General features: G+C 41.3%; 5 protein-coding genes across 6 annotated transcripts; 2 read left to right on the top strand and 3 right to left on the bottom strand.

Annotated features, from left to right (window-relative positions):
- Positions 1-17: 17 nt before the first annotated feature.
- Positions 18-8,179, bottom strand: LOC108862912 (uncharacterized protein At1g21580). 2 transcript variants are annotated; one of them, XM_018637189.2, is made up of 10 exons: positions 3,248-8,179; positions 2,749-2,944; positions 2,507-2,657; positions 2,305-2,401; positions 2,035-2,109; positions 1,562-1,652; positions 1,213-1,486; positions 1,095-1,137; positions 925-1,028; positions 18-621 (listed from the first exon to the last, which is right to left on the bottom strand). In XM_018637189.2, exons 1-10 carry the CDS (start codon positions 8,052-8,054, stop codon positions 232-234), a joined length of 6,228 nt encoding a protein of 2,075 aa, XP_018492691.1. In that variant the 5' UTR covers positions 8,055-8,179; the 3' UTR covers positions 18-231. The 2 variants fall into 2 exon arrangements, with proteins under 2 accessions (XP_018492691.1, XP_018492700.1); XM_018637198.2 differs by lacking the exons at positions 18-621; positions 925-1,028; positions 1,095-1,137; ... (2 more) ...; positions 2,035-2,109; positions 2,305-2,401 and having other exon boundaries at positions 2,531-2,674.
- Positions 8,180-8,382: 203 nt separating this feature from the next.
- On the bottom strand, positions 8,383-12,090 carry LOC108860554 (protein kinase STUNTED). Its single transcript, XM_018634454.2, has 10 exons — positions 11,698-12,090; positions 11,529-11,629; positions 11,186-11,438; positions 10,348-11,079; positions 10,002-10,253; positions 9,753-9,916; positions 9,594-9,673; positions 9,362-9,509; positions 9,133-9,282; positions 8,383-9,030 (listed from the first exon to the last, which is right to left on the bottom strand). Exons 1-10 carry the CDS (start codon positions 11,852-11,854, stop codon positions 8,782-8,784), a joined length of 2,286 nt encoding a protein of 761 aa, XP_018489956.2. The 5' UTR covers positions 11,855-12,090; the 3' UTR covers positions 8,383-8,781.
- Positions 12,091-13,538: 1,448 nt separating this feature from the next.
- On the bottom strand, positions 13,539-15,681 carry LOC108862770 (PLASTID TRANSCRIPTIONALLY ACTIVE protein 6, chloroplastic). The gene is made up of 6 exons (XM_018637007.2): positions 15,130-15,681; positions 14,981-15,049; positions 14,770-14,874; positions 14,413-14,532; positions 14,081-14,170; positions 13,539-13,985 (listed from the first exon to the last, which is right to left on the bottom strand). Exons 1-6 carry the CDS (start codon positions 15,631-15,633, stop codon positions 13,869-13,871), a joined length of 1,005 nt encoding a protein of 334 aa, XP_018492509.2. The 5' UTR covers positions 15,634-15,681; the 3' UTR covers positions 13,539-13,868.
- A 373-nt stretch (positions 15,682-16,054) lies between these two features.
- On the top strand, positions 16,055-22,820 carry LOC108862779 (uncharacterized). Its single transcript, XM_057009949.1, is given in 14 exon segments — positions 16,055-16,542; positions 17,057-17,077; positions 17,079-18,312; positions 18,622-18,840; positions 18,924-19,135; positions 19,527-19,601; positions 19,822-19,893; positions 19,978-20,076; positions 20,178-20,249; positions 20,321-20,435; positions 20,718-20,786; positions 20,918-21,200; positions 21,362-21,473; positions 21,562-22,820. Coding segments are annotated over 14 exon segments (3,639 nt in total). The 5' UTR covers positions 16,055-16,395; the 3' UTR covers positions 22,471-22,820.
- Positions 22,821-23,136: 316 nt separating this feature from the next.
- On the top strand, positions 23,137-27,348 carry LOC108805660 (NAD kinase 2, chloroplastic). Its single transcript, XM_018577597.2, has 8 exons — positions 23,137-23,549; positions 23,774-25,615; positions 25,731-25,852; positions 25,944-26,085; positions 26,183-26,407; positions 26,576-26,650; positions 26,762-26,863; positions 27,018-27,348. The coding sequence occupies exons 1-8, from the start codon at positions 23,316-23,318 to the stop codon at positions 27,219-27,221; spliced, it is 2,946 nt and encodes a 981-aa protein (XP_018433099.1). The 5' UTR covers positions 23,137-23,315; the 3' UTR covers positions 27,222-27,348.
- The last annotated feature ends 30 nt before the right edge of the window (positions 27,349-27,378 follow it).

Genomic DNA, 27,378 nt, shown 5'->3' on the forward strand with positions numbered 1-27,378 from the left:
AACAACAAAAGAGAAGAGAGAACACCGAAAACAAATGTATTCCAATTTTTGGATCAGTTACAGAAATATATATACAATTCTTCTCCGTATAAAGTATAGTATATCTAGAAAAGAACAAAAAGCTACCTAACTAAAATACAAACAAAAAGTATCAGAAGACTGTAGTTTGTCTTTCAAACAACGAAAGCTTACCTTTGTGTTCCGACCAAACAAAAAACTGATACCTGTTTCTTACCGCATCAAAGCTACTGGTCTGATTAGATCGTATATCGAAGCACGTTCTTCACTCTCACTGGAGATAGATTGCTCGGTGGCTTGATCAGTGTTATCACCGGCTTCATACTCGGTAGCGCCAAGGGATATAAACTCGAGGCCTTCTGTTCCAAAATGCTCACTCTCAGCAGGACGTCTTTCCACTACCATTGGCTCAGACTCGGAAAAGAGTTTCTGAAGTGAGCCAAAGTAACGCCCACGGGCATTTTTCTCCGATGGCTCGCTAGGTCTTTTCCTCTTTCTTCCTTTGCCTTGGTTCTTTGGGTGGTGGAGCTTGCATTTCGATCCTTGAGAGCATGATCCAGTGGCTTCGAAATCTGGGCAGGTGTAGGAATGCTTCTTCCGACACTGTTACCATTATGTACAGACAACAATTCGCAAATCTTAACTTCATCAAGTGTTTGAGAGGGAATTAAAGGGATGAGAAAAATATGTGACATAATAAATCGAGGGAAGGATCTCTCTTTCCCTTATAGTCCTTGCGGTATTCATCAACTTAATATGCTATTTAAACCTCTCGAAAGAATTATATCGGAACAAGATGGCAAAATGAGGCACTAGTAGTGCTTAAAGACGTGAAAAATATATGTGAACAAGCAAATAGATGAGCCAATTGCAAACCGTGCAATGTATACTAAGTTGAATCCGTACCTCGTCTCCGTCTGAACAGTATCCCTTCAAAAACCCATCACATATAGCAGCACTCGGGTTGACATGCACATGCCTATATGGACACGCCTCATTGTTGCATAGGCCTGCGTTATATGTATTAGTATTGTGCGTACCTGCAATGGGATCATAGTACAGTTGGAAATTCTTACCTTGCAGAAAATAAGAACAATCAGGCATTCTTTCGGGAATGACCTGCGGAAGAAATAAGTCAAGCAGTTAGAGGTTTCTGTGGAGAAAAAAACTGCAGCAATGACTTAGCAGAACAACCTTGTGAGTCAATTTGCAATTTTCATTCGCACACAATCCATTCAAAAATTTGGTGCAAACTGCAACTTTCGAGGGGTCGTGAACATAGGGACATTTTCCGTCATCTTTGTTGCATTTCCCGAATCTTGTGAAGAACTGGCAGTACTTCTTCTTCTTCTTAGCCAGCCGCAACCGGACATTGTGCAGGCTCCATCTGACCTTCTCATTTGCTAACGCGCGGGTTCGTTTCTTTGGATCTCTGACAAGCTGGTTACCGTTTCCCACACGAACATATCTGCAAAATTAAACTAAGATTGAGGCTCCAGACAATTGAGTAAAATTGGATATATTTGAATCAAGAATCACATACTCTTCATAGCCTATCACCAATCTCTTTGGGATGAACGGTCTTTTTGCGCCTTTCCCATTTTCAGTAGGTCCAGAGCACGGTGAATCTTCATCTAACAAAGAATCATTTCTTAGCTCAGCAGATAGATACATGAGTTCAAGACTCTTGTGCAACTAATGAAAAACTAACAGTTCCAAGCCTAGAGAGTTCCTCCGATCAAAACTTGGTTGAGACTCATCAAACCACCTAGATGGAGTGATTAAAAGCTAATACATGTGTGTGTATGATCGGATCATCCATATACTACAGAATAAGAAGCTCCAGATAACAGATCACTATCGCTGACTCTTGTCCCTACTCGAGGTTTCTGTTTTCTAATCACACAGAGCCCATATTCTTGTTTCTCTAAATTCTATTTTGATATCTTCAATGCTCATCTATAATATCAAACTATAGTGTTTAAGAGTGTTTTTTTTAACTTTAGGATATCCTACCAGATATTCTCTGAAGAGTTCGCCTTGAAGAGTCCATTTTATAGCGAAGGGAACCAAACCTGAAAATGCGCTCCCCTGAAGAACAGAAGTCGATAAGAAAAAAAACTTAAGATTTGCTGAAATAGAAACTCAAGAAACAGAAAGAAAATAAACCCAAGATAAATGGAGGCGAAGCTTTATACGAAGTTACGAACTGGTCAGGAGGCCTCCAAAATTATAGAATAATTCGTCCCAATAACTGGCTATACTATTTATCGTGAACCAACTTACGTGCCAGATGGTTTCTGCTCGTCTTCCTAGTACTACTTTGTCCAGAATGCTTTTCATTTTCTTTCTTTGAAAATGCAGCCACAGCCAAAGTGGCTTCCTGTACAAACAGAGGAAAAAGAAAATTGTGTACAAGACTTTCGATTGTGCTGAAGAAATGATTCTTCCACAGACAGGCCAAAGACACTTCAGTGAAGAAACTAACCTCATTAGCTTTTCTCGAGTCTCTCTCAATGGACTTGGACCATTTTAAATGCGACCCACCAATACTTAAGACCTTTGATTTTCTAAGTGAATACCCGTTAGTTGATCTTGTGTACACAGTATGTCTCTTCCTCATCGTTGACACCTTTTGGCTGAAGATTAGAACGCCCTGTCATCAAGTTTGCAAACCAAAAGAAAAAGCATTGCAGCTCAAGGAACATGAGTACATTAGATTCTAGATACCTGATGTTGGAAAAGGAACCATTTCGCAAAGCGGAGACTGAATTCATTAATCTTCTCCAGTATGTCACTCTTTTCCAAGGAACAAGTTGTGGCAAGATCCTCCGATAGCGCATGTGACTTGAGTGCAACCCTGACTGTGGATCATTTTGCGTCCAAACCAGAGAAAATTTTGACCGCTTATATGGTCTCGTGACAGCTGCAAATAAGAAAAGAGAGGACCAGTTACTTCAATTCTCGCAGCTAGTTATGGGTGCAAAACCGCAAAAACATATGCACGATATATGAAAAACGGAATCTGATACGCCTGTTTCTGTAAGAAATCCTAGACCATGGATTGTTTATTCCTGGAAAAAGAAAAGAAATACGGCAAATCTACCAATTATTACTTTTCCAGGAATAAACCATCCACTGTTGAAGATCTCCTAAAGAAACATGCGTATCAGAATCAATTTGAAAACAGTCCTGATAGATACTAACAGATATTTATTTCTTTACATACCAGAGTCGGAGAATGCTGAGGTAGATGGTCTTTCCGAAACCGTGGTATCAGATGCTCGTGATACTAATGGATCATCAGGTGAGTGATTGACACGGCTTTCGGAAGTCCTTACTAGCTGATTTTTACTTCGCTTGAAGTAGGCATCAGAGGTAGGAATCTGGCTCCTACTTGTACCATGAATATCTGAAGCTGCAACCAACTGATTTGCCTTCCTTTTGACATATACCGTTCTCTTCAAATCTGAAGAATCCAATTTAGGAGGAATTTTCTTTTGCTGGCAATCTGAGGCATAATCTGTCTGAATCGGTGTGTCAGATGTCTTGGATGTATCTCCACCAGAATGCGAAACAGTAGCTTCTCCAGATGTAGCAGAATCCATGATAGACTCAGGTAAACCAGTGGTGAGGTGATCCATGCTGTAAGATAACGCACATTTTCCTGAAGGAGCAACAATGGCATTTGATACTTTGGAGGTGCTGCTGTCTGAGGGAGGCTTTGACTGCTTCTCAAGAGTGGGTAGTACTCCTGCTTTAACAAGAAAAGAAGCATTACCTACATCAACCCTACTGGCAGATCCTGTGCTTTTGTTTTCTATACGGTTTAACTGGATAGCAGATAAAGGAAGTCCAAGGGTAACACCAGGAGACGGGGGTTTTCGAAGAAGGCTATTCCCTTTACGTACATAACTATTACTAGATTGGGCAGTCACTATGGGAAACTTCTGTTGTGTAGACAAAGTAGACGCCAAAGGCTTGGCGGCAACAAAAGAAGAGGCAGCAGGACTGGGCTTTCGATGCCAAGTGTGATGCTTATTGGGAGGGTTAGCATTTTTCTTAGTGTCAGACACAAAAGGCAGGGAATGGGGATAACTTTTCTGAGTAGAGTAACTGGATTTCTTTTTCCTCTTTTCTAATTCATACCTAGAGCTCAAAGATGTCTTATTTTGGGGATCCCGATCTGGCACAGATTTTACATGACCGTTAACACGGGTCAATGCAAATTTAACATCTGCATGTGAGTGCGATCTTGACAGATGAACATCTGAATCACCAAGAATTTCAGTTCCAGAAACTTTTCCATCAGCTGACAATGCTTCACCATCAAATATTTCAGTTTTGATACTGTTCCGTGAGCAGTTCTTTTGACCGCCAACATCAGATGTTTCATCAGCTTCCGGAGTTCTGTACTTGGTGGTTCCATCGGATGGCTTTGCTTTCTCTTTATAGTTGTTAGAGTCATCAACCATCGAAGCAACATGAGTTTCACTCTGTATCTGTCTGTACAGCTTTGGAGAGTGGGATGGAGAATCAAACTGAACTGAATCCCCACTAAAAGAAACAATATCAGCTCCTTGAGTTCTGTACTCACTGGTACCACCAGAATGCTTGGCTTCCTGTTTATCTTTGTAAGTTTCATCAACTGTAGCAGCAACATGAATTTCACTCGGTATCTGCCCCAAGCTCTGCCCCGGTGAGCTGGATAAAGAATTACATGAAAACATTGAATCCCCAGTTACAGCAACAATATCAGTTCCCGGAGCTCTGCAATTCGAAGTTCCACCAGAAGGGTTTGTTTTCCCTTCTTTAGTATCTATAGCAATGTTCTCAGCAAAATAATTTTCCTCATGCATGATGCCACCTTGAGATTCACTGTAGTTAGTTTGAATAGATTCTTTGTTTTGTATCTGCTCATTCATTGCCATCAAGGGAGAAACATGACATTGACTAACAGAATTATCTGATACTAAGCAAGCACTAACCCTTGAAGGATCCTCTTCCAGATTTTTCTTCACAGCGAGAATCCCGACAGAACCAAATGCACCAGATGATCCACATCCACGACGATCTTCAGGCAAGAACTTGCCTACAGTTGAACATGGTTGACTTTCGTGCGAACCAGATTCAACACTAGTAACAGTTTCATTAGCAGACATGCCATTAATTCCAACTGCAGGGTTTGTTTCAATTACCAATGCAGGCGAGCTAGGTAAATTACCACAAAAAGTAGAATCATTTTGGCTAACGTCTAGCTGAACAAGCCCCTCGCTTGAACCATCAGTGGTATCTTTGTTTGGAGAAACATTTGGCACCGGTAAACAAGCTTTCAATCTTCTAATATTTGAACCACCTAACTGATCAACAGAAGGATTTTCTGCAGGATGATGAGATGCTAAACCAAGGCCTTCATCAGGCGGAAGTCTCTCGGCACTTACATTTTCCATACTCACTGACATAGCTAAATCTGATTCATCAATACGTGAATAGCCATCAGTACTCTCCTCAGGCAACGCAGTTAATGATCCCTTTACATCGACCTTCCAAAGAGATGAAGAAATACCTTTTACCCAGGCTTCTTTACCGTCATCGCTGTTCAGATTATCAGCCGTTTCTGCAATACTACTGAGAGGCGTAGTTTCCATGGATTCTTTTCTGCTACCATTCTCAACTGATGGGTTGACCGTGTTTTCACAATGAGTAAGATTTTTACTTTCACTCATATCAGGTGAGTCGACTATGGTATTGGCACATGGACCAATGGTAGAACTGTGAGCTTTAGCAAGATCCCCTGAAATACTATTATTTGCATTAGCAAGCTCTGTAGAAACACTAGGAATTTCAGAGGAAACTAGACCCCTACGGCAGTCATTTTCAGGAGACAAGGAATCTACATTCTTATTAATCCCATCGCTGCCATCCTCAATACCACCAATATCTAACTTCGCCGTCGCCTGATCACCAGGGTTTTCACTATTAAAATAGATGGATGCGTCTCGAGATGACTTCTCCAAATCTTTATCCACATAGCTTAAAGATCCAACTGATGAGCCAATGAATGTCCTTTCTTCAAACCCTGTATTTACCTCCTCCATTGGTGCATTCCTTGATGGTGAACAATCCATATCCACATCTTCGCAAGGATGTGATTCAACACTACACATGGACTTACGAACAAAATGAATTACTGCTTCAGAATACTCAGAGATATCAGCGGCTGTTGACAATGGTAGAAGTAATTGTGTAGGAGACCTATTGGTACTCGCCTTCACAATGTCTTCCATCTCCATGACCTTCAGCGGAAGAGCTTCACCAGCATTACAACCAGTTCTGTCCAGCACATCTTGAGACTTCAACATACTTTTGTCTCCATCAATAACATCTTTTTGAGTGGAGCAAGCCCCCATATTGCTATCATGTTCGACATTAGAGTCATCATTGGTCTCTTTCAAAGCCTCACAAAAACTAGAGATCTTTTCTGCAGCATCTACAGTACTACGAATTTTTGCTTCACTATCACGAGTTAAAGCTTCAGGACCTCTATCAGTGATTTTAACTTTACAATCCTGAACGATACCATCAACAAAGCTGACGTTGTTCATACCCTCAGCATCGCTGGAAGAGTGAGTTGAGTGATTATCAGGTTTCTTTTCAATTACAAATGAAATATTTTGCCTTTTCGATGGTCTGGAGCCTTCAGAAACCGACGCCTCATCTGAAAATAGTGTTCTCTTTCCATTTCCTTCAGTTACAGAAGGGTTCTCACTTTTATCAGGCACCAATGCTCTTCTAGCTTTAATAGACCGAGGTGTCACAGACCGGCTTGGGTGGATGCCTGCACTGGCAGGTGATGCTATAGGCTTAGCTACCAGAAGATTCGATTCAAATGAAACATCAAGATCGACTGGAGTTCTCTCTCTTTGCCTCTCCACCAATCCACGATCAGAACGACCCAAATGTTCTTTACCCCTAAACGAGTTGGAGTTAAACCTTTTCCCATTATAGTTACTATGATTCCGACCATTCTCTCTACCCTTCTGATGGTTTCTTGGAGTTTCAAGCCTAAGCAGAGCACTCTTCTTCTGCATTGGTTTCCTGGGTGTTCGATTCGATTCACTGCTCTCCTCTCCCCTTCCACGGTCAAAATACTGTTCAACCTCGGATTGATAGTACTCATCCTTTTTCCGGGGATAGAGAATCCTCCCTTCATCCAACCTCTGGTTTCTAGTCCCTTCATGACTTGCAGCAGATGACCTACCCACATCACGACTCACCGTAACACCATACCGATCACTACCGTAACCAACACGCGAAGCTAGACTCCTATTACCTTCATCTAGACCCCTAAAACACCTATCGGACTCTGCTTTCAACTGACCACGGTCTTGATAACTCCCTTCTACCCTAGATTCTTTTCTCACATATCCAGTATTACTACGAAACTCATCTCTAGACCTAGTAGAACTACCATCTAAACCACGTCTTGGACTCGGATCCCTAACCGAGCGGCCGTAGTCATACTGATAGTCACGTCTTGGACTCGGATCCAATCGGCTTCTACCAGAATCTGTCCACGAATCAACTCGTTTATCCTTGTAACCACCAACCCAAGCAGACTGAGAGACATCTCGAGTTTCCGTGAATGGGAGGATAGTCGACGACGACGACGGCTGCGAAACCCTTTGAGACTCGTAGCTAACTTGCTGAGGGATGTATGGTTGATGCTGTTGCTGAGGCGGCGGCGGCGGCGGATGATGCTGTTGTTGTTGTTGCTGAGGCGGTGGCGGATAGTAGGAAGACGGATAATCAACCGCCGGATTGGGAGGAAGATCTTGGCGATGAGAGTAGTGATGGTAATCGTGACGCTGCCCGCCGTTATGAGTCGATGGAACGTAGAAATTAGGGCTATCGGGATAAGATTGGCGAGGAGGCGGCGGAGGAAGGAGTGGAGGAGGAGGAGGGGGATGAGGATGAGGAGAGTAAGGAGAATTCCATTGGCCGTAACTCGGATTGTAATGAGAAGATGAATCCATCGCTGATTTTGCGCGAGACAAAAAAAAATTGCAGATCTTTTTAAAATAGCGTCGTCGTCTTTTCTTCTTTTGCTTTCTGCTGAAAATCGCGAACGCAAGCAAATCACGATAACGCCGGCTATAGACTAATATGACAAGACGATTTTTTTTTCCACGAATCGTGGCAGTTACAATTCCTTTTCTATCTTATTGGGCCTTAGACTACATTTGTTTTGGGCCGAAGATAGTTGGTGTTATTATCTATACTTGATTGACTCAGAGTCACACATGGTTTTATCTTTCAGACTTGGGTTAAGATAAAGATAAGATAATCTTTAAGATTGTGATAGGCACTATGAATGAAACAATGCATTTCAACAAGATAATGTTAGATAGTGACAGGTATGAGCAAATACATGACAAAGAAAATTCACTTTGATCCATTAGGATCAAGGAATGCACATATTGCATTTCTGTTTTGCCCCCAACAAATGCAAAAGTTGTAAAACAGACCCCATAACTCTTAAAAGCTGCATTTATAACTCTAAACCAAGGCAGGGAGGAGGGGTAATAGAACCCACAACACATCCACCACCCTATCCAAATGAAAAGAAGCACTTTTTCTTTCATAATATAATATACATTGACACAGGTACCTTGTGAGTCACGTACAAGAGAGAGTCTTGACTTGTCTCAGCTTGAAAAGTTTTGAAGTTGTGCTTTGTTGTTGTTGACAATGGAACAATGCTCAGTTGAAGCTTGATGAGCGGCTTTCCCTGCCTTTAAGATAATCCTCCACGGAGATGCCTTGCTCCATGCTTACCATGGAGTGAGCGTCGTCTTCCATGTCAAGGAACGCTAGGTTTAGATGTGACTGTAGTAGATTTGACCTATGCAGTTTCTCGTCTTTGAGCAGCTTTGAATCCTCTAAACCGTTGCTAGTTTCTTCCTTTGCCCACTTTAGCATCTCCATGTCACCTTTAAGAAGATCTAAGACCTGCATTTTCACAACCACCGTTATACGCTTGTACAAAACGTAGAGCCAAGATCAAGATGATGAGACTGTCAATGAGGTAAGAGGATAAAGAGATTGACTCACCGTTCCCATCTCTGGCCTAGATTGAGGATTATGTCTTATGCAAAGAGTGGCAGCTAAAGCCATCCTCTCCATCTGGTCACCATCGTTGTCATCTAGCAAACTCGGGTCCAGTAACTGAGGATAATCTCTATCATCCAGAATTGGTTTCGCCTGCAAGTGTAGATGCATGTCTGTTAATTAGCAACAGCAGAGAAAGCTACAGAAAGAAGCTATAGGAGTATCCACATACCCACATAACAAGACTCTCTCGAGCCTTTGGAGATTCGCTATTAATAGGCTTTCTTCCAGAAAGAAGCTCGAGGAGCACAACACCATATGCATAGACATCTATCTTGTTGTTCATCTTACCATCCATAAAGTACTCTGGAGCTAAGTACCTGCACCAAGAAACACATAACAGTTTCAAAATTGTCATCTCTAATTAAACAGAATTTGTTTATTGTTTTTTTTTTTTGCCTCACCCAAAGGTGCCTGAGACATCGGAGCATATTGTCTGCGTTGTAGATACTGACGCCCACTTTGCAAGCCCAAAATCAGAAAGCTGTTAACAAGATCTCCTTTTTTTTAACATCTCACTTTTTCTATGAATACTGGAAAAAAAAAACTAAAAAGAAACTTACTTGTGGCTCAAAATCATCAGACAACAATATGTTTGATGACTTAACATCTCTGTGAATGACGGATTCTGGAGCACTGCTATGCAGATAGTCCAACGCCTCAGCTATTCCCACAGCCACCTTATATCTCTCGTTCCAACCAAACGCTACTGAATCTTTCTTGTTGCCTAATTTCAAAACCAATGCAATGTTAGAACCACAAACATTTAAGAAAATCTTCAAGTGGCTAAAAGAGGTCAGAGAGAGTCTTACCGTGAAGATTCTCTTCAAGGCTTCCTCTTGAGAGATAATTGTACACGAGTAATAAATTATTGTTTTCAAAGCAGTAACCTAAGAGGGAAATAACGTTCTTATGGTCTAAGGTTGTAATGATGTCAATCTCTGCCACAAAATCTTTCAAGACGCCTTTGTTTTGCTTGAGAATTTTTTTCACTGCAACCTCTCTTCCATTGGTCAGAGAACCTCTATACACCTTGCTGCTTCCTCCTTTTCCGATGAAATTATCTGAAAAAAATGACCTTGCTTTCCTTAGTCAGAAGACAAAAGCAATGGTTTATATAAATTTTTTTGTAGCTAAGGTGAGAGAAGATAAACAAACCAGGACAAAAATTTGATGTCACTGACACAAGTTCATTGTACTTAAAGGACTGGCAAGAAGATGTGGAGAACCTCTCATGAAGTCCCTCTAATTCCTCTGGACATCTTCTTGGAGAACATTTTAAGATCATAGAGTCATTACCATCAGGAACAACTGCTCGGCTATCAGCGTTCAAGCTAGACAACTTATTATTATCAACTTCAGATTCAGAAAAATCAAAACCAATCCGCTTAGCGTCTGAACTCCCAACAGCAGAGTTGGCCCTAGAAGGAAGCTTCAGCACCCACTGAGCAACTGGTATTTTTCTGTAGGAACAACTTCTCGGAACATTATTACACAACACATCTGAAGAAGAAGGTACACGACAAAGCAAAGGCCAGCCTGGTCTAAACTCAGGCAATTCCTTTACCAGCAGATTGACGAATCTGGTCAAATCCTCTGGAGCTTTTGCGGGGGGCTCAGAGGCCATTGACTTGTCGAGATCATCATCAGCGTTATCATCTTGATCACCATCACCATAATAACTAGATGATCCAGATACATTCCCACAAACAGAGCGATTCCCAAGGCAGGAAGACAACAAAGCCTGTGGTGGCCGTAGACTGTCTTCATTGGAACGATCCTCCTCTGTTTCTTCTTCCTCAGGATTGTTAACTACTTTTGTATTCTTTTGCAGTGTGGTAGGCATCTGAAAGAAGCTAGACAATGTGTTCCTACGAGCATTACCTTTCCCTATAATAAACACAGAGTCCAAGAAAAGAAGAGTTTCAAACACTTAACACACACACACACACATGCAAAACTACTCAAAAGATTAAAAAAGAAAAAAAGACCAAACCTTTGGAATGATGAATGGTTGATGGAGAACCATCTTTCTGAAACATGACTTTACCGTTGTCAACAGCCATGACCCAACAGTCTTTTGACAGTTTCCTGGCTAAGTACTTAGCCACAGAGACAGAAGAATGAATCGTGTGACATCTTTTGGAAACTCCAACCACAACTTTGGATGCATTACACAGTTTCGCTTCTTTAACAAGAACCTTTCGAGTAGAAGAAGAGCCTCGGCATAGTTTCAGCTTCAACTCAACCTATTTAAAAAAAAAAGGAATCTCTCTCTTTAGAAACTGATGATGACTCATGAAGGAAGCTTTTGTGTTTGTTATATTATTGTTTATTACCTGTTTCAATTTGCAGAGACCTTCGTAGAGTTCACGAACAGAGTCGAGAGTTTTAACAAGGGAGAGAAGCGAAGAGTTGTTGCCTGCTTGATCGGTGATCTCTGCAATTTAAAATCCAAAAATTTCAGAGAGTGAATAATTTTAATATTAAGAAAATAAAAGAGAGTACCATTGGTGAGAATGTGGAAAGCGATGACGGTATCGCCCGGTTCAGCTACCTTAACCAAAGCCCAATCAAGCAGCTCACTGCTCGACGACGTATCGAACTTCACGCCAACCACAACAGTACAACCTCCTCCTGCTGTGACGACGTCGTTTTCCGTCATATCTATCTCTCTTGGACGCTTCTTTTTCTCAGTTCTATGAAAAATGGGTTTTCTGAATTTCAGGTGACTACGTTGTTATCCCTGGAGACACAGAATGATTATTGGATGCACACGAAGAGAAACTCTTCTCTCTCTGTCTTTGTGTCTGGCTTTGAATTTGGTTTAGCAGCCTCTGAGAAAAGAGAAGAGTGAGGAGAAGAATGGAGGAGGAGGAGCAGACATTTTAGAAATTTCATTTGGATAATAAATAAATACATTCATTATATTTTTTGGTCTTCATTTTCGACATTAATTATATTTTTTTGGTCTTCATTCTCGCTAGCTTTTAAGTATTTTCCTTTATCTCCTTTCTTGTTTAGTCAAGGAGTTTAATTTCAGATATTTCCATCCAACAAATATATTAAACTCTAAAATGATGGAGTAGATTTTTTTTTTAATGTAAATTTGTGTGTTTTTGAGATAAAATATGCATTCACTTCTTGTAAATTTTACCCAAAAAAACACTTGATAATTGTCTAGCAAGAAAACAGATGAAAACTCATTACTATTACCACGTGTATATAACAAACCGACCAGCAGAGAAGAAATCTACGTATTAAATACGGCATGTTCTTGTTCCACCGTTATCGGTTACTTTTATAGAACGTAGTGCCATGTAAATGAGTGGACAATATAAAGTAAAACATATGATTTTCATAAATAAAATTTGTATCTATTCCTTTTTTGTTTTATATGATTCGCTCCTGTATTTCTTCGTTGTCGTCAACGATTCATTCTTGGTCTATTGTTTGATTCTTTTTTTTTGGTGGATTTTGACGATTCAAAGATTGAATTATAGATAAATAATTAGCAAATAAATGGGTCACATTGTTTCCTTTTTTGGTTTTTGACCTCAATAAGTGAAGTTATACTAGTAAGCTTTTTTTTTTTGACAAAGAAGTTATACTAGTAAGCTTCATATACATTATCACGTACCTCATGGTCCTCTTACCGTTAATTTAATCCCATTTTGAGTCTTTGACCAATGCAGCTTCGCGACAAATCTTCTTTAACTGCAATTCCTTTTTTATTCAATTTAATTCTTAGACATGTTTTTGTTTTCTTCAAAAGATGAATTATTTAACACTTTATAACGTGTCATTTTTTGTTCGTTAGCATGTATATTCAATGAATTATTACATTCATCATTTTTTTTCAAACCTCAGTTGAATTTGATCATAACGTGTATTAATAGAATGGTTTTAATAACAAATATTGATCACATTCATGGTATACACGTATTATACTTCACGAATCCCATACATCATCGATCACGGAACTTATGGGTGTTTTCTTCGTTTTTTATTTTTTGCGTGTCGTCTGAAGTAATATAGAGGTGGTGAATGAATAGAGAAGTTAATGTTTGGTCACAGAATGGGTCGATGGAACCACCCACCCGACATTGAAAGCCACTGTCGGCTAACTCTGCCATGTGTCATCCCACTCACGTGAACGTAAACCAAACGATCGTATAAGACAACGTACACGTGTTGTTTTACTGACGTACCATCATAATTAACTACATCAAGTGATCGAGGTAAGAATAACAGAATACCTGCCGTTTTTAATAGCTTCGTATCCTAAAACGACACGCTGGCTAAGTTTCAAGACAATCAAAATATCTCTCCTCACCAGAACACCTGAATTAAACACCGCTGAAACACCTTAGTTGGAAATAATGAAACTATTGTTAACCAACAAAACAGAGAAGCTACCTTCTCTAGTCATTGAATATGTAAGTTCATCAAAACTATTGCATCTCTGCACACACACATATTCTACAAGCCATATCATTCAATACACCGGATGCATTCACCACTGCTGCTACCTAATAAAATACCTGAGGCCAGAAAACATTGTATACCATGGAACAACACATCTTTGGTCCCTCCACCGTATCATTGATTAACACCATCTACTCTCGTTTTCCACTCCAGGAAGATTTTTTGTCGCTTGGTTTCTCTCGGGATATTTTCTAGAACCAATTTGAGACACTGAAGTCTCGTAGCTTTCTGAGATGTTTCTCCATGTCTTCTCGAGTTTTAGTCCACTCTTCCCTTTCTATTACCGTTGTTGGGTCATCTCTTTCTCCCTGAAAGAAGCAAAACATATAAACATTGATACAAGAGGAGTAAAGCTAGGTGAAGTAATACAAATGAAGAAACGTGCGTGGAAATGGAAAGGTACCGCGTGTATAATTTTAAAGGAGTTTCCATTATCGCGTATCACAAGCAAGTCATCCTTCCTATCCCTTTTTCTTCCTCCAGGAACTGTTACCTGAAACAGTCCAAAACCTTAGAATATGAGAAATACAATTGTATAAGCAGCTACGTACAACACACGGTATTTCAAGAACTAACAATTCAGCCTATGTGATTCATAGCTAGATATGGATTATCCATGCTTTGTATTATTATAATACCCAATTGGGTACAGTCTACAGTTGAGGTTTCTCAGACTCTGACTGGGAAACTTGTTAATAGTGACTAGTTAAAGTGGAAGGCAACAATCGTTCATACCAGAACTCTGGCCCTGGTGATTGACTTTGTCTTGGAATCAATAACATAGATCTCTTCAAGATCTAGCACAAACTCTGGGTCGTTTAACCTTCTGTTCCGATAATGCTTTGTCAAGAAAACCTGCAAAAATGAATATACATTTGAAACTGTAACACTACTAAACCAAATCCTTGATGCTTTGGGTAACATATTTCTTGGTGTGGTTTTCCAAAAAAAATATTGCCAAATCAAAATTTAAGTGCTTCCTTGTTACTACATGAATTATAAGTGCTTCCTTATTGCTACATGTGCTCAAGAGTCTCTGCCTGCATCAAGACCTGATATAAATGTATGGGACGGGGTACGATATATATATACCTTGGATATTTCCCTCTCTGATTTGTAAAGTGGATCTCGGGGAGCATCAATAGGAGGTTCAGTGACATCGTAGCATCCATAGTCACTCATCGCACATCGAATATACTGTACTTGTAAAACATCATCAAGACAAAGCCGTTACTAGCACCAGACAAGACAAGACAACTGATATGTAATAAAAACTTGGATGCTATAAAAAAACGCGCAGAACCTTTTGAGGCATTGGAGCAAGAACTCTCGGAATTGAGTAAATATCCGTATCCGGAGGAGTAACATACATCTGAAAAACGCCGCCGTATTAGTTGAAAACAGGAGACTTGTGTGAAATTCAAAACTTAAAAAACTTTGTCACAATAATACCTCTCTGAAGTCATAAACATCGTTATCAGGATCAGGCGGCTTCCTGATGAAGAAATCGCAGTCCAGCAAGCTGATCTTATGGAACTCCTCCTCGTTTATCCTGTAATCCACCACCATCTCCGAGTCCCACCCCTGCGTCGATATGAAGCTCTTGCTCTGCACGAACGCGATGTCCCCGTCTCCGCCAACTCCGCCGCTCGCGGCTGCCATCATCGCGGCGGCCAAGGGGTCGTACTCGACGTCGTAGTCCTTCTTGTTGTCCACTTCCTCCACTTCCTCGTCGTCCATGTCGTACTCGTCCTGTCCTCCCCCGTCGGCGTCGCCGTCGTCTACTCTGGCGATGATCGAACGGCCGCCGCGGCGGGGTTTGAGTGTTAGAGGCGCGAAACGGGCGTTGGTTCTGAACGAAGAAAGAAGACGGTGCGTGGCGGAGGAGGGAGACGGAGGAGGTTTTGAAGTGAGTGAGAGAAGAGATAAGGAGGGAGAAGCGGCGGGAGACGCCATGGAGGAAGGGAGGGGATAAAGCTCTCTGAGAGAGTGTTGTGATTGTGGATTAGATATTTCGATAGAATACTACAATCGGTTAACTACGGTACTCACAAATTGCGGAGTATTTTAAAAATCAAACCAGACCGGTCAATCGAACCGGTCAAAACCTTTTATCCGGTCCTGAGTTGCGTTATAAATAGGATTTAAGTTATAACCGGTTAAAAAAATTGGCCAAACTCACCAAAACTGTTGGTTCCAATAATAAAGTTGGACATCTTTCATTTATTTATGAAGTCGTAAAATTACAATAAGGAACCAAGATCTGGTCCGGTTTTAAAAACTTTGTCCGTATTAGTATTAGCTGTATCCGTATTATTATCATTAATTATTTGCATCTCGAGGCTGTTATACGATTTCTTTCTTTTTTTGTTAGATAAAAACATTTCCATCATAGTAGTAACTTTCCCAAAATCTTCTCCTTCCATCGCGCTGGAGCGGTATCCATCTCAAATCCCGGATTGTTTCTCTGTCGGAGAATCATCATCGACCTCCCGTTACTTCTCTCGTCGCCGTCACCGATACCATCTCTCCTTCGGTTTCAATCGAGACGACGTAGTACTCCCCCTCTCCTCCTACTGATCTACGATTGCGATCGGCTAACCTTTACGAATTAGGTTTTTTTTTTCTCCCACGAGTGGAGATCGCGTTCTTCTGTGCTTTTTTTTTTCTTCTTTTTGATGCCGAAAGCTTCTAGCTAGGTTTTCGGATCATCCTCAAATGGCAGCGCCGAGGCCGACGTGGAGCCAGGATCTGTTCGATGCGTATTTCAGGAGAGCGGATTTGGATGGAGATGGTCGTATTAGTGGAGCTGAGGCTGTCGGTTTCTTCCAAGGCTCCAATTTGCCTAAACCCGTCCTTGCTCAGGTTCCTTCTTTTCCTTCTTTTTGTTCTTGATTGCTGCAGAATCGTGGATAGTTCCTGTAGGTTTTGGTTTGGATCTTTGATCTGTGGGATCGTTGGTAGAAATGTGACGTTGTCTTCTTCCGTGTGGTTATAACTTATAAGGCTTCTCTTTTCATTCTGGAGGTCATAGTCCAGTTTATTTGATTGTATTTGAGAATCCTGTTTGATTGTATATATGTATATGAATCTGCAGTGCTGCTATTAGATAAGGCATTGTGTTTTAGTGGATATGTTTAAGTTTTACGTTGTCTTTCTGTTCGAGAGTGAATTTTGAATGTATTGTATATAGCATGTTAAATGATATAGAAGCAATTTAGATGCTGTACCATGCATATGCATAGAAGATTTAATGTAATAATAAGGGAATTCTGCATACGTTACTGGCCTGTAGACAACATCTGCAGATTCGTTCACATATAAGGTTCTTCGGATTGTTAATGGTATAGCTTATTAGCTTCTTTTTTTAATACTTTAGGTATGGTCCTACGCTGATGCAAAAAAAGGCTGGTTACCTTGGTCGAGCGGAGTTTTATAATGCTTTAAAGTTGGTTACTGTGGCACAAAGCAGACGGCAATTGACTCCTGAGATTGTCAAGGCTGCAATCGATAGTCCTGCTTCAGCCAACATCCCTGCTCCCAAAATAAATCTTGCTGCAACACCTTCTCCACAGCCCAGGGCACCTGTTACACAAACTCAGGGAGTTACAGCTGGTATGAGAGGACCTCAAATGGGTGGAAACGTAAGCACTGGTAACCAGCAAGTAGTTCCTGGCCAGCAGAACCAATTTTCTGGGCCACCTCCATCTCAACCACCGCAAAATTTTCAAAGTCAGGGTATGCCAGCTGGAGGGGCTAGCGCGCCTCGTACTGCAAACCAACCTATGCCCTCTGATTGGCTCAGTGGCAGAAGTGTTGGGCCCTCTGGGCAAGTGAATTCTCAGATTCCTCCAAGTCAAAGTGGATATGGTTTGACACCACCTAACTCAATTGCCAACAATACACCAAAACAGCATATGACACCTGCAGTGGTAAGCTCTACAACAGTGCCTGTGCACAAGCCCCAAGATCCATCTGCTCCTTCAGGTGCTCGTGCTCTAGATGCTCCATCCAGTCAGTTGGTAGCCAAGGATCCCAAGGAACTGGCTGCATCAGGAAACGGATTTCCCTCTGATTCACTTTTCGGAGATGTGTTCTCAGTTACTTCCACGCAGCCAAAACAACATGCTACGGGAACTACGTCGACAATGGGCATCTCATCTGTTTCTACTGGAACTGTTGTGGCTACGGAAGTTGGACAGTCTGTAACTAGGCAAAGTTCAGTCCCACAGCATGGTTCATTGAGCCAGCATCCTGTTGGTGTTCAGAATCAGCTTACTGGAAAATTAGGGCAGCCATTTGTTCCCTCCGGTGCAGCTTCTGGTACAACTGGATCTACTATTGGAGTTGGAGTTTCAGCTTCCAGTCAATTCACCCAGCGTCAGTCTCTGCCCCAACCGCAGCACCAACCTCAACCCCAACACCAACACCAACACCAAGCCCGCCCCCACCCCCAACATCACCCACAACACCAACCCCGCCCCCACCTCCAGTCCCAAGCCCCTTGGCCAAAAATGACTCCAGCGGACGTCCAGAAATATACCAAGGTTTTTGTGCAAGTTGACACAGATAGGGACGGAAAGATCACTGGCAACCAGGCTCGGAATCTGTTCTTAAGTTGGAAGCTCCCGCGAGGTAGGCTACATTAACTTTTTATTGTTGCTTCATCCGTTAAACACTAGTTTAGTTTCAGTTTGAGCTTGTCGTTTCAATGGTAAACATGCATGATAACTAAGTGGCACTTCTATAGTTATGTATATTTTTTTGTATAGTATTGATCAACTGCCATTTAAGGTGCATCTTGAGCTTTCGTGTTTTGTTCAACATGTAAGCTATACGTCGATAGCGATATTAATATTGTCGCAAGCAGAAAATATTATACTTTGTATGGGGAGTATAGACCGCTTTATGTGTGTTTTACAATACTGTTCTATGGTATTACAGAGGCTCTGAAACAGGTATGGGATTTATCCGATCAAGATAATGATAGCATGCTCTCCTTGAGGGAGTTCTGTATTGCTGTCTATCTAATGGAGCGTTACAGAGAAGGCCGACCTCTTCCCCCAGTGTTCCCAAGCACTATAATATCTAGTGAGAGCATGTTTACCTCTCCTGGTCAATCTGTGGCACCACATGGCAATGCATCCTGGGGACATCCACATGGTATTGCATCACACGAACCTTTTTCTGTATTACTTCCATTATTATTCTGAAGTAGGCAAATTCATTTGGACCAAATATTGTAGGTCAAGTTCATGGGGGCTCGAGGCCACCAGCCATTCCCAAAGGAAAGCCTCCACGGCCGGTTCCTCTCTCTCCTAGTGATGAATTGGTTCAGCCCACTCAGCCAAAGCGAAAAATGCCTGAGCTGGAAAAACATCTGGTGGATCAACTTAGCAAGGAGGAGCAAGATGCACTCAACTCGAAATTTGAAGAAGCTACTGCTGTTGATAAAAAGGCACTCTCTGATTTCTCTCTGATTTTAATGTGCTAATGTGGTGAATTTCTTTAGTTAGCGTGAAACACTTTTGTTTTTCTTTTTATCTGAAGGTGTCTTTTGCCCCATTCATACGGCAATGGGACTAATATGAATAATGGTAGATTCTGGTAGTCATATTCAATAATAGAACTTTCCAAGTCCTTTTGGCTTGGTAGATATCAAACAGCCTCTGAGAACTATGCATAATACTTAATTTCTTTCTAAACCTGTTTGAACGTACTTACTGCAATTTGTGTGCTTTTCCCGCGTAGATGATCAGTTATCCATGTAGTCTTTATTGACGTAGCCTCTAATTTTATGTAACTGCCGTTTCTTTTTTTTTTCAAAATCCTTGTGCTTTGGTTTCCAGGTGGACGAGCTTGAAAAAGAAATAGCTGATTCCAAGCAGAAAATTGAGTTCTTCCATGCTAAGATGCAGGAACTGGTAAGTATATCTGCTTATTCAGCTTGGTTTTCTTTCCTAAAATGTTGTTTGTAATTGCTTATCTGATCAGAGGCAACAATTGTTTGACATTATGATTGTATATATCTGTTTGCTCTGAAATGATATCAAGTTCTAGGAATACAGTTGTTTTCAGGGACCTCGTTATTACTACCAACCATCAGTTTCTATAACCTTCTCCACTTGGTTCCTTGGGTGACAGGTTTTATACAAGAGCAGATGTGACAACCGGTACAATGAGATTACGGAGAGAGTCTCGGGTGATAAACGTGAGGTATAGAGTTTCTGTTGCACCGTACTTCTATAATGGTATCGGAGATATAGTTTGATTACCTAACAAAAACAACGTGTAAACCAGCTTGAATCTCTAGCAAAAAAATATGAGGAGAAATACAAGAAGTCTGGCAATGTAGGCTCCAAATTGACTATTGAAGAGGCCACATTCCGAGATATACAGGTAGTTTAGAAGTATCATCTCAGGAGCATGGTGTACTTTGAATTGTCTACAAGCTGGATGTCGCCTTCAAAATATGATAAACTTCCCTTTTTAAAACGCAGGAAAAGAAAATGGAATTCTATCAGGCCATAGTCAAATTTGAAGAAGGCAAGCTTGATGATAATATTGTTAAGGTAAACCGCACGTGCTGTCTGACTGGTTTAATGTGATTGGTAGTTTGATTTTGCTGAATGTTATCTTGTAGGAGCGCACTGAACACATTCAATCGGGCCTTGAGGAATTGATTAAAATTTTGAATGAGCGCTGCAAACAATATGGAGTACGTGGCAAGCCCACTTCTCTTGTGGAGCTTCCTTTTGGTATAAGATTTACCCCTTCTCCTTCAAGTTAAATATCATCTTTAGTATTATATTTTCTTGATCAGTGGTGCAAAGGTTACCACATATTCTGGCTGTTAATTTAAAATCTAGTAATTTACCATTCAAGAATTTTATTAAACGTTGATGCTTTTGTGCAACACTAAACTCAAGTATACTTGGCCCTTTATGTTTTGTTGCCAGAAAGACTACTATTTATACAACTTTATACCTGTTGTATCTTCTGTTCTATATGTTCATGGGATTTCCCTCACGTTTTTACAGGTTGGCAACCTGGAATCCAAGAAGGTGCTGCTGATTGGGATGAAGATTGGGATAAGCTAGAGGAGGAAGGTGAGACTATCGAGGAAACATGGTTTAGATGTTTAATCAAACCCTTTTTTGGTTATCTGTCATCAAAAACAGGGTACGGATTTTGTAGTTGAACACTTGAACTTTCCATCCTAATTTTTCTCCCATTCCAGGGTTTACCTTGGTCAAGGAGCTTACACTTGATGTCCAAAATGTCATTGCCCCACCAAAGGAAAAATCATCTGCTTGGAAGAAGGAAGTTACCGTCTCTTCAAATGAAGGTGAAGACGTTTCATCCTCAGATGTTGAGTCTAAAACAGAGAAAAAGCCAAGCAGTGGTGAAGACGCATCTGAACATTCAGATGGTAAAACAGACAGAAACGGATCTCTGGATGATTCTAATGCTAGAAAGGGTATTGAGGCCGACGGTTCACCCCAAACCAAAGATACGAGGAGGTATGCTTTTTTCATTTTAGACCGTGTGCGTTATTATGGATTGCATCGTTCTTAACTGTGGATATTATGTGCTTTCATAAAATGAGGAAAATAGAGTGTAATATGTTCTTAAACATCTGGGTGACTAAACTTTGTCTTCATTTTACTCAATTTTGTCTCAGTGAAAATGGCCATGATGATGGTGAATCTACTGCATCTGCTGGCAAAACTGTAAACTATGACTCTCACGATGAGACAGATTCAGTTTCAAGCTTCAACCCTGACAACGGAAAGGTATAATTTTGTAGACCCCGAAAGGCATTAATATTTGATGCTTCGTCATCTCAATCTAATTGTTTTGAGTTTTGTGTGTTTACTGCAGGACAAGGATCATGAAAAGCATGATAGTGGCTTTGGATTCGGGTTCGGATTCGATGACTTCAGCATCAAGCCTATAAAAACTGGCTCCACTCTATCAAATGACTTCCTCCCTCCCAAGCTATCTATATTCTCTGATTCTGTCCCAAGCCCTCCGGCAAATGCAAACGACGGTTTCACTGCAAAACCTTCCTTGTTTGATGAATCTGTCCCGAGCACTCCAGCAACAACCACTGCCTCTTACGCAGGCAAGCAATCATACTTTGATGAGTCTGTTCCAAGCACACCTGCCTACGCAGGGAAATCATTCTTCGACGACTCGGTTCCAAGCACTCCTGCTTACCCCGGAAGCTTGTTTCCTGAAAAGAAATCCTTCTTCGATGACTCAGTCCCAAGCACTCCTGCTTATAGCACGTCTGAATTTGGTGGGAAGCCGTTTGCATCAGAGACTCCTCGTTCGGACAGCTTGTTCCCAGGAAGAAGTCCCTTCATGTTCGACTCTGTCCCAAGCACACCTGCTGCACACGATGACTTCTCTTCCAACAGCTTCTCTTCCAACAGCTTCTCCCGCTTCGATTCGTTCAACAGCAATAACAACAACGACGCTTTCTCTCTATCCCGCTCGGACTCGATGCGCAGCACAAGCGAGCCTGACCCATTCGCATCCAGGTTCGATTCTTTCAACTACCAAAGATATGATTCCTTCAATGCACAAAGCTACGACAACGCCACTTCAGAGACACCTAAAGCGTCATTGTCGAGATTCGACTCGATTGGAAGCACAAGAGACTCTGATTACAGTCACGGGTTTGGGTTCGATGACCATGACCCGTTCGGTTCTACGGGACCATTCAAAACAACGTCAACAACAGCTGAGACGCCTCGGAGCTCTGATCACTGGAGTGCCTTCTAGCCCCACGTTTGGTACGAATACGATGATCACATATCCTATACTAGTTTGCTATTTTTTACAGTCCCTGTCGGAAGAGTTTTATGTATTTGTTTGGTTTGCCCTCTGTTTGCTTCATTTTTATTGTATTGATAATATATTTCTTTTGCCATTTTTTGTATGATTTTTGACGAGTGACTCACTCGGAGTGAGTGTCCTTTGATGGCGTTTCTTTCTTTGCTATCTATTGATTATGGTTTATGAATAATCAAATTTCATGTTTCCCTGTGAAACATGAAATCTATATTGTGGGAAACATGAAATCTGTATTGTATCTTTGTAATCGTCTGCTATGTATGGATGGATTATCTTCAGTTGTTTTTGTAGGAATAATTCGTATTTGTCAATAACTTCATTTTCTTTAAATCTCTCCTATAAAGCGATGATAAATTTGTTAATATATAGTATATACTAAAGTCAGAAGTGCATGTTATAGTTTTGTTAAATTTAGTTATATGCCAGTAACAGATGTAATCATTTTCATTCTGGTGATTGGTGAAGCTGTTCATTAGTAAAATGAAGAAATGAAACGCAAATTACATCTTCCTGGTCACAAATCTCTATAAAAAAACACACACACACACACATATAGGCGTGTGGGGACCACTCGCTATCTCAAGTGTCAATCCCAGTCACGATCAAAGTGGAAAGAGCAGAGTTTGTTACTGAAAAACCCCTTCACCGCCATGAAGAGGACGAAACCACGAGGTCCACCAAATTTCCGCAAACCTCCAAAACATTATCCGCCACTGCGTTGAACCGGCGCTCGTTCCCTACTTTCGTGTACGCCAACTCTCTCTCTCTCCCCCATGCTCCTATGCTTCTACGGTCCTTGCCACGTACCTCACTTCCTCATGAATCGTCTATCTCCCGCCACCGGAATCTCTCCCCGCCTCCACTGCTCCGTCGATCGAGGCTCCGATGGACGGTTCATGTTCGGATTCCGAAGAAACGAGCTCCCGTTTATCAAACGCCGCTTGAGATTTGTGATCAGAGCAGAGCTCTCTGAAGCCTTTTCTCCGGATTTAGGTTTAGATTCTCAGGTTATTTCGACTTCCTTATTCGCCTTCATGTTTGATCAATTTGAAGAATCGATTCCGTCTTGTTTGCTGGTTAGGATTATATGTTCTTCTTTAGCGTAGATCTTGAGAAAATTCGAATAGACGATTCGTTTTGCTGATCATAGCTGCTTATATGTTAAACCAGTTTCTTCGTTGTTGTGAAACTATTCGTCGTCTAACTTCATTCACTTTGGATCTTTTCGAAGGCTGTGAAATCTCGTGATACGTCAAACTTACCTTGGATCGGTCCAGTTCCAGGGGACATTGCTGAGGTTGAAGCATACTGTAGAATCTTCAGATCAGCTGAGCGACTACACGGAGCTTTGATGGAGACGCTGTGCAACCCTGTTACCGGCGAATGTCGAGTACCGTATGATTTTTCACCCGAGGAGAAGCCGTTGTTGGAGGACAAGATAGTATCGGTGCTTGGTTGTATATTATCTCTTTTGAACAAAGGAAGGAAAGAGATTCTCTCAGGGAGGTCGTCTTCTATGAGCTCGTTTAGTTTGGATGACGTTGGGGTTGCGGAGGACACGCTTCCGCCGCTCGCCGTTTTCAGGGGTGAAATGAAACGGTGTTGCGAGAGCTTGCATATTGCTCTCGAGAATTATCTGACGCCTGATGACGAAAGAAGTGGGATTGTTTGGAGGAAGTTGCAGAAGCTTAAGAATGTCTGCTACGACGCTGGTTTTCCACGGAGTGATAGTTATCCTTGCCAGACGCTGTTCGCGAATTGGGACCCTATTTACTCGTCAAATGTGAAAGAGGGTGTCGACTCTTACGAGTCTGAGATTGCTTTTTGGAGGGGAGGACAAGTAACCGAGGAAGGATTGAAGTGGTTACTTGAAAAAGGATTTAAAACTATTGTTGACCTGAGAGCTGAAAATGTGAAGGATACATTCTATCAGGCGGCACTTGATGATGCGATCTCTGCTGGGAAAATTACGTTGGTGAAAATTCCAGTTGAAGTCAGGATGGCTCCTTTAGCTCAGCAGGTCGAGCTGTTTGCTTCCGTTGTATCAGACACCAGCAAAAGGCCGATATATGTTCACAGTAAAGAAGGTGTTTGGAGAACGTCTGCGATGGTTTCCAGGTGGAAGCAGTACATTACACGTCCGGTGACGAAAGACATTCCAGTTTCAGAAGAGTCCAAGCGTCAGGAGGTTTCTGAAACTAAGGTTGGATTGAATGCTGTAGGATCGGGTAAGGGTGTGCCTGGTCAGCAGACTGATAAAGTCTCTGAAATCAATGAGATTGATAGTAGATCTGCTTCAAACCAGAGCAAAGAATCTGGAAGCAATGAGGGAGATACATCCGCGTCTGAATTTAATATGGTGAGCGATCCTCTTAAAGCTCAAGTTCCATCGGGTAATATTTTTTCAAGAAAAGAAATGTCTAAATTCCTGAGGAGCAAAGGTATTGCTCCTGCTGGTTATCTTAGTAATCAGTCCAAAAAACTGGGAATAGTGCCAAGTCCGCAAGTTTCATATACTGAAGTGACAAACGGATATCAGATTACTGATTCTGTTAGAGGACTTGCGGAGACAGGCTCCAGTGAGACCTTTCTACCTGCAAGGTCCCAAAGTTCAGATTTTGGCAAGGGAAAGCTTTCAAATGGAAATGTGCATGCTTCTGATAACATCAATGTAAGTATATCGAGTAACCAGGGAAATGGCGTCTCTGCAGGGCCTACTGTTGTGCCTCCAAGTGATAACTTAAGTCGCATTGTAGTTTCCCAACCTGTTCGAGATTCTAAAAGGAACAATAATGCTTACTCGTCGGATTCCAGTGATGATGAAGTTGGAGCTGTTGAGGGAAATATGTGCGCTTCATCCACTGGTGTAGTAAGGGTGCAGTCGAGAAAGAAAGCAGAGATGTTCTTAGTACGAACTGATGGAATCTCTTGTACAAGGGAAAAGGTTACAGAATCCTCGCTAGCCTTCACACATCCAAGTACTCAACAACAAATGCTTCTTTGGAAAACTACCCCAAAAACTGTTTTACTGCTGAAGAAGCTTGGGCTAGAACTCATGGAGGAAGCTAAAGAGGTAACCCCGTTGCTTTTCAAATCTAGAAGATTATATAATTCTCTGTTGTATCTTGAAGTTGCCTGTAATTTAGGAAACCCGTGAAAAGTTGTTCTTCTTTCGAATTTGGTTTCAGGCTGCATCTTTCTTGTATCACCAAGAGAAGATGACTGTTCTGGTTGAACCTGAGGTGCATGATGTATTTGCCAGGATTCCAGGGTTTGGCTTTGTCCAGACCTTTTACATTCAGGACACAAGGTACGAGTATAAGTTGAGTGAACATAAGCTAGACCAACGATCAATGGCTCGATTATGATCGACTGTTTTTTTATTTTGTTCGAATATTCAGTGATCTGCATGAAAGGGTTGATTTTGTGGCATGCTTAGGAGGGGATGGGGTGATATTACATGCATCAAACTTGTTCAAAGGAGCTGTCCCTCCCGTTGTATCATTTAATCTGGGGTCCCTTGGATTTCTCACTTCACATCCAGTAAGCCTTTCGACATGTTTCTGTTTCTTGACTATATGTCGTAATACTCTATTTTCCGTCGACAGCTTTCTTATTGTTTTATTTTTTTCCATAATAGTTTGAGGACTTCAGGCAAGACCTCAAACGGGTCATCCATGGGAATAACACGCTAGATGGGGTTTATATAACTCTTCGAATGCGTCTTCGTTGCGAAATCTATCGTAAAGGCAAAGCAATGCCTGGCAAAGTGTTTGATGTGCTGAACGAGATTGTTGTTGATCGAGGATCCAACCCATACCTTTCTAAGATTGAATGTTATGAACACGACCGTCTTATCACCAAGGTTTGTACCCATTTAGTTCCTCTTCTTACGAGAGATACTCTTCTTACGAGAGATACAAAGTCGGCTAAATCTTTTGGCAAGTGAAAATAAGTGCATGGTGTAAAAAGTAATCCCCTTCACTGTTAAAGCTTTACGCCTCTTGTGTGTTGACGAATAATGTTATTGTAGGTACAAGGTGATGGAGTTATAGTAGCGACTCCCACAGGAAGTACTGCTTATTCTACAGCAGCGGGAGGTTCCATGGTAAGCTTTTCTACTTAAAGTTACACTGAGATAAGTACACCTCATTGGCGTTCATAATAAAATTCTAGTGACCGTGAGTTTTAACATTTATAAAAACCGAAACATTTGCAGGTTCATCCAAACGTTCCTTGCATGTTGTTCACTCCAATCTGCCCACATTCCCTCTCGTTCAGACCAGTCATCCTTCCAGATTCTGCAAAGCTTGAACTAAAGGTCAGGCATTAGATCTTTATAGCAGCAATACACTTTCCCTGTTTAAGTAGTTATGAGCTTTAGCTTTAAAACCACTCAAGAAGCTCTCTAACCTCATGTTTTGAGACCACGATATGAAAACATTGCTCACAAAATCCTCTTTAAACAAAAACAGATTCCAGATGATGCTCGAAGCAATGCATGGGTTTCGTTTGATGGAAAGAGAAGGCAGCAACTTTCGAGAGGAGACTCGGTGAGGATATACATGAGCCAGCATCCACTTCCAACTGTGAACAAGTCGGATCAAACCGGTGATTGGTTTAGAAGCTTAATCCGTTGCTTAAACTGGAACGAACGCCTTGATCAAAAGGCTCTTTGATGATCGATTCATTTCATCAACACACAAATACATAAAACATAGAAGGGTACAAGTTCTGTTTGTGTCACCCATTCCCTGTACAGATTCATAATCACTATAATTCTCACTACAGTCTTCACAAGGGTCATCTTCTTGTGTTTGATCATTTGATCTCAAT

This window comes from Raphanus sativus, chromosome 1 (assembly GCF_000801105.2).
Source record: "Raphanus sativus cultivar WK10039 chromosome 1, ASM80110v3, whole genome shotgun sequence".
In the NCBI taxonomy this organism is placed as follows: Eukaryota; Viridiplantae; Streptophyta; class Magnoliopsida; order Brassicales; family Brassicaceae; genus Raphanus; species Raphanus sativus.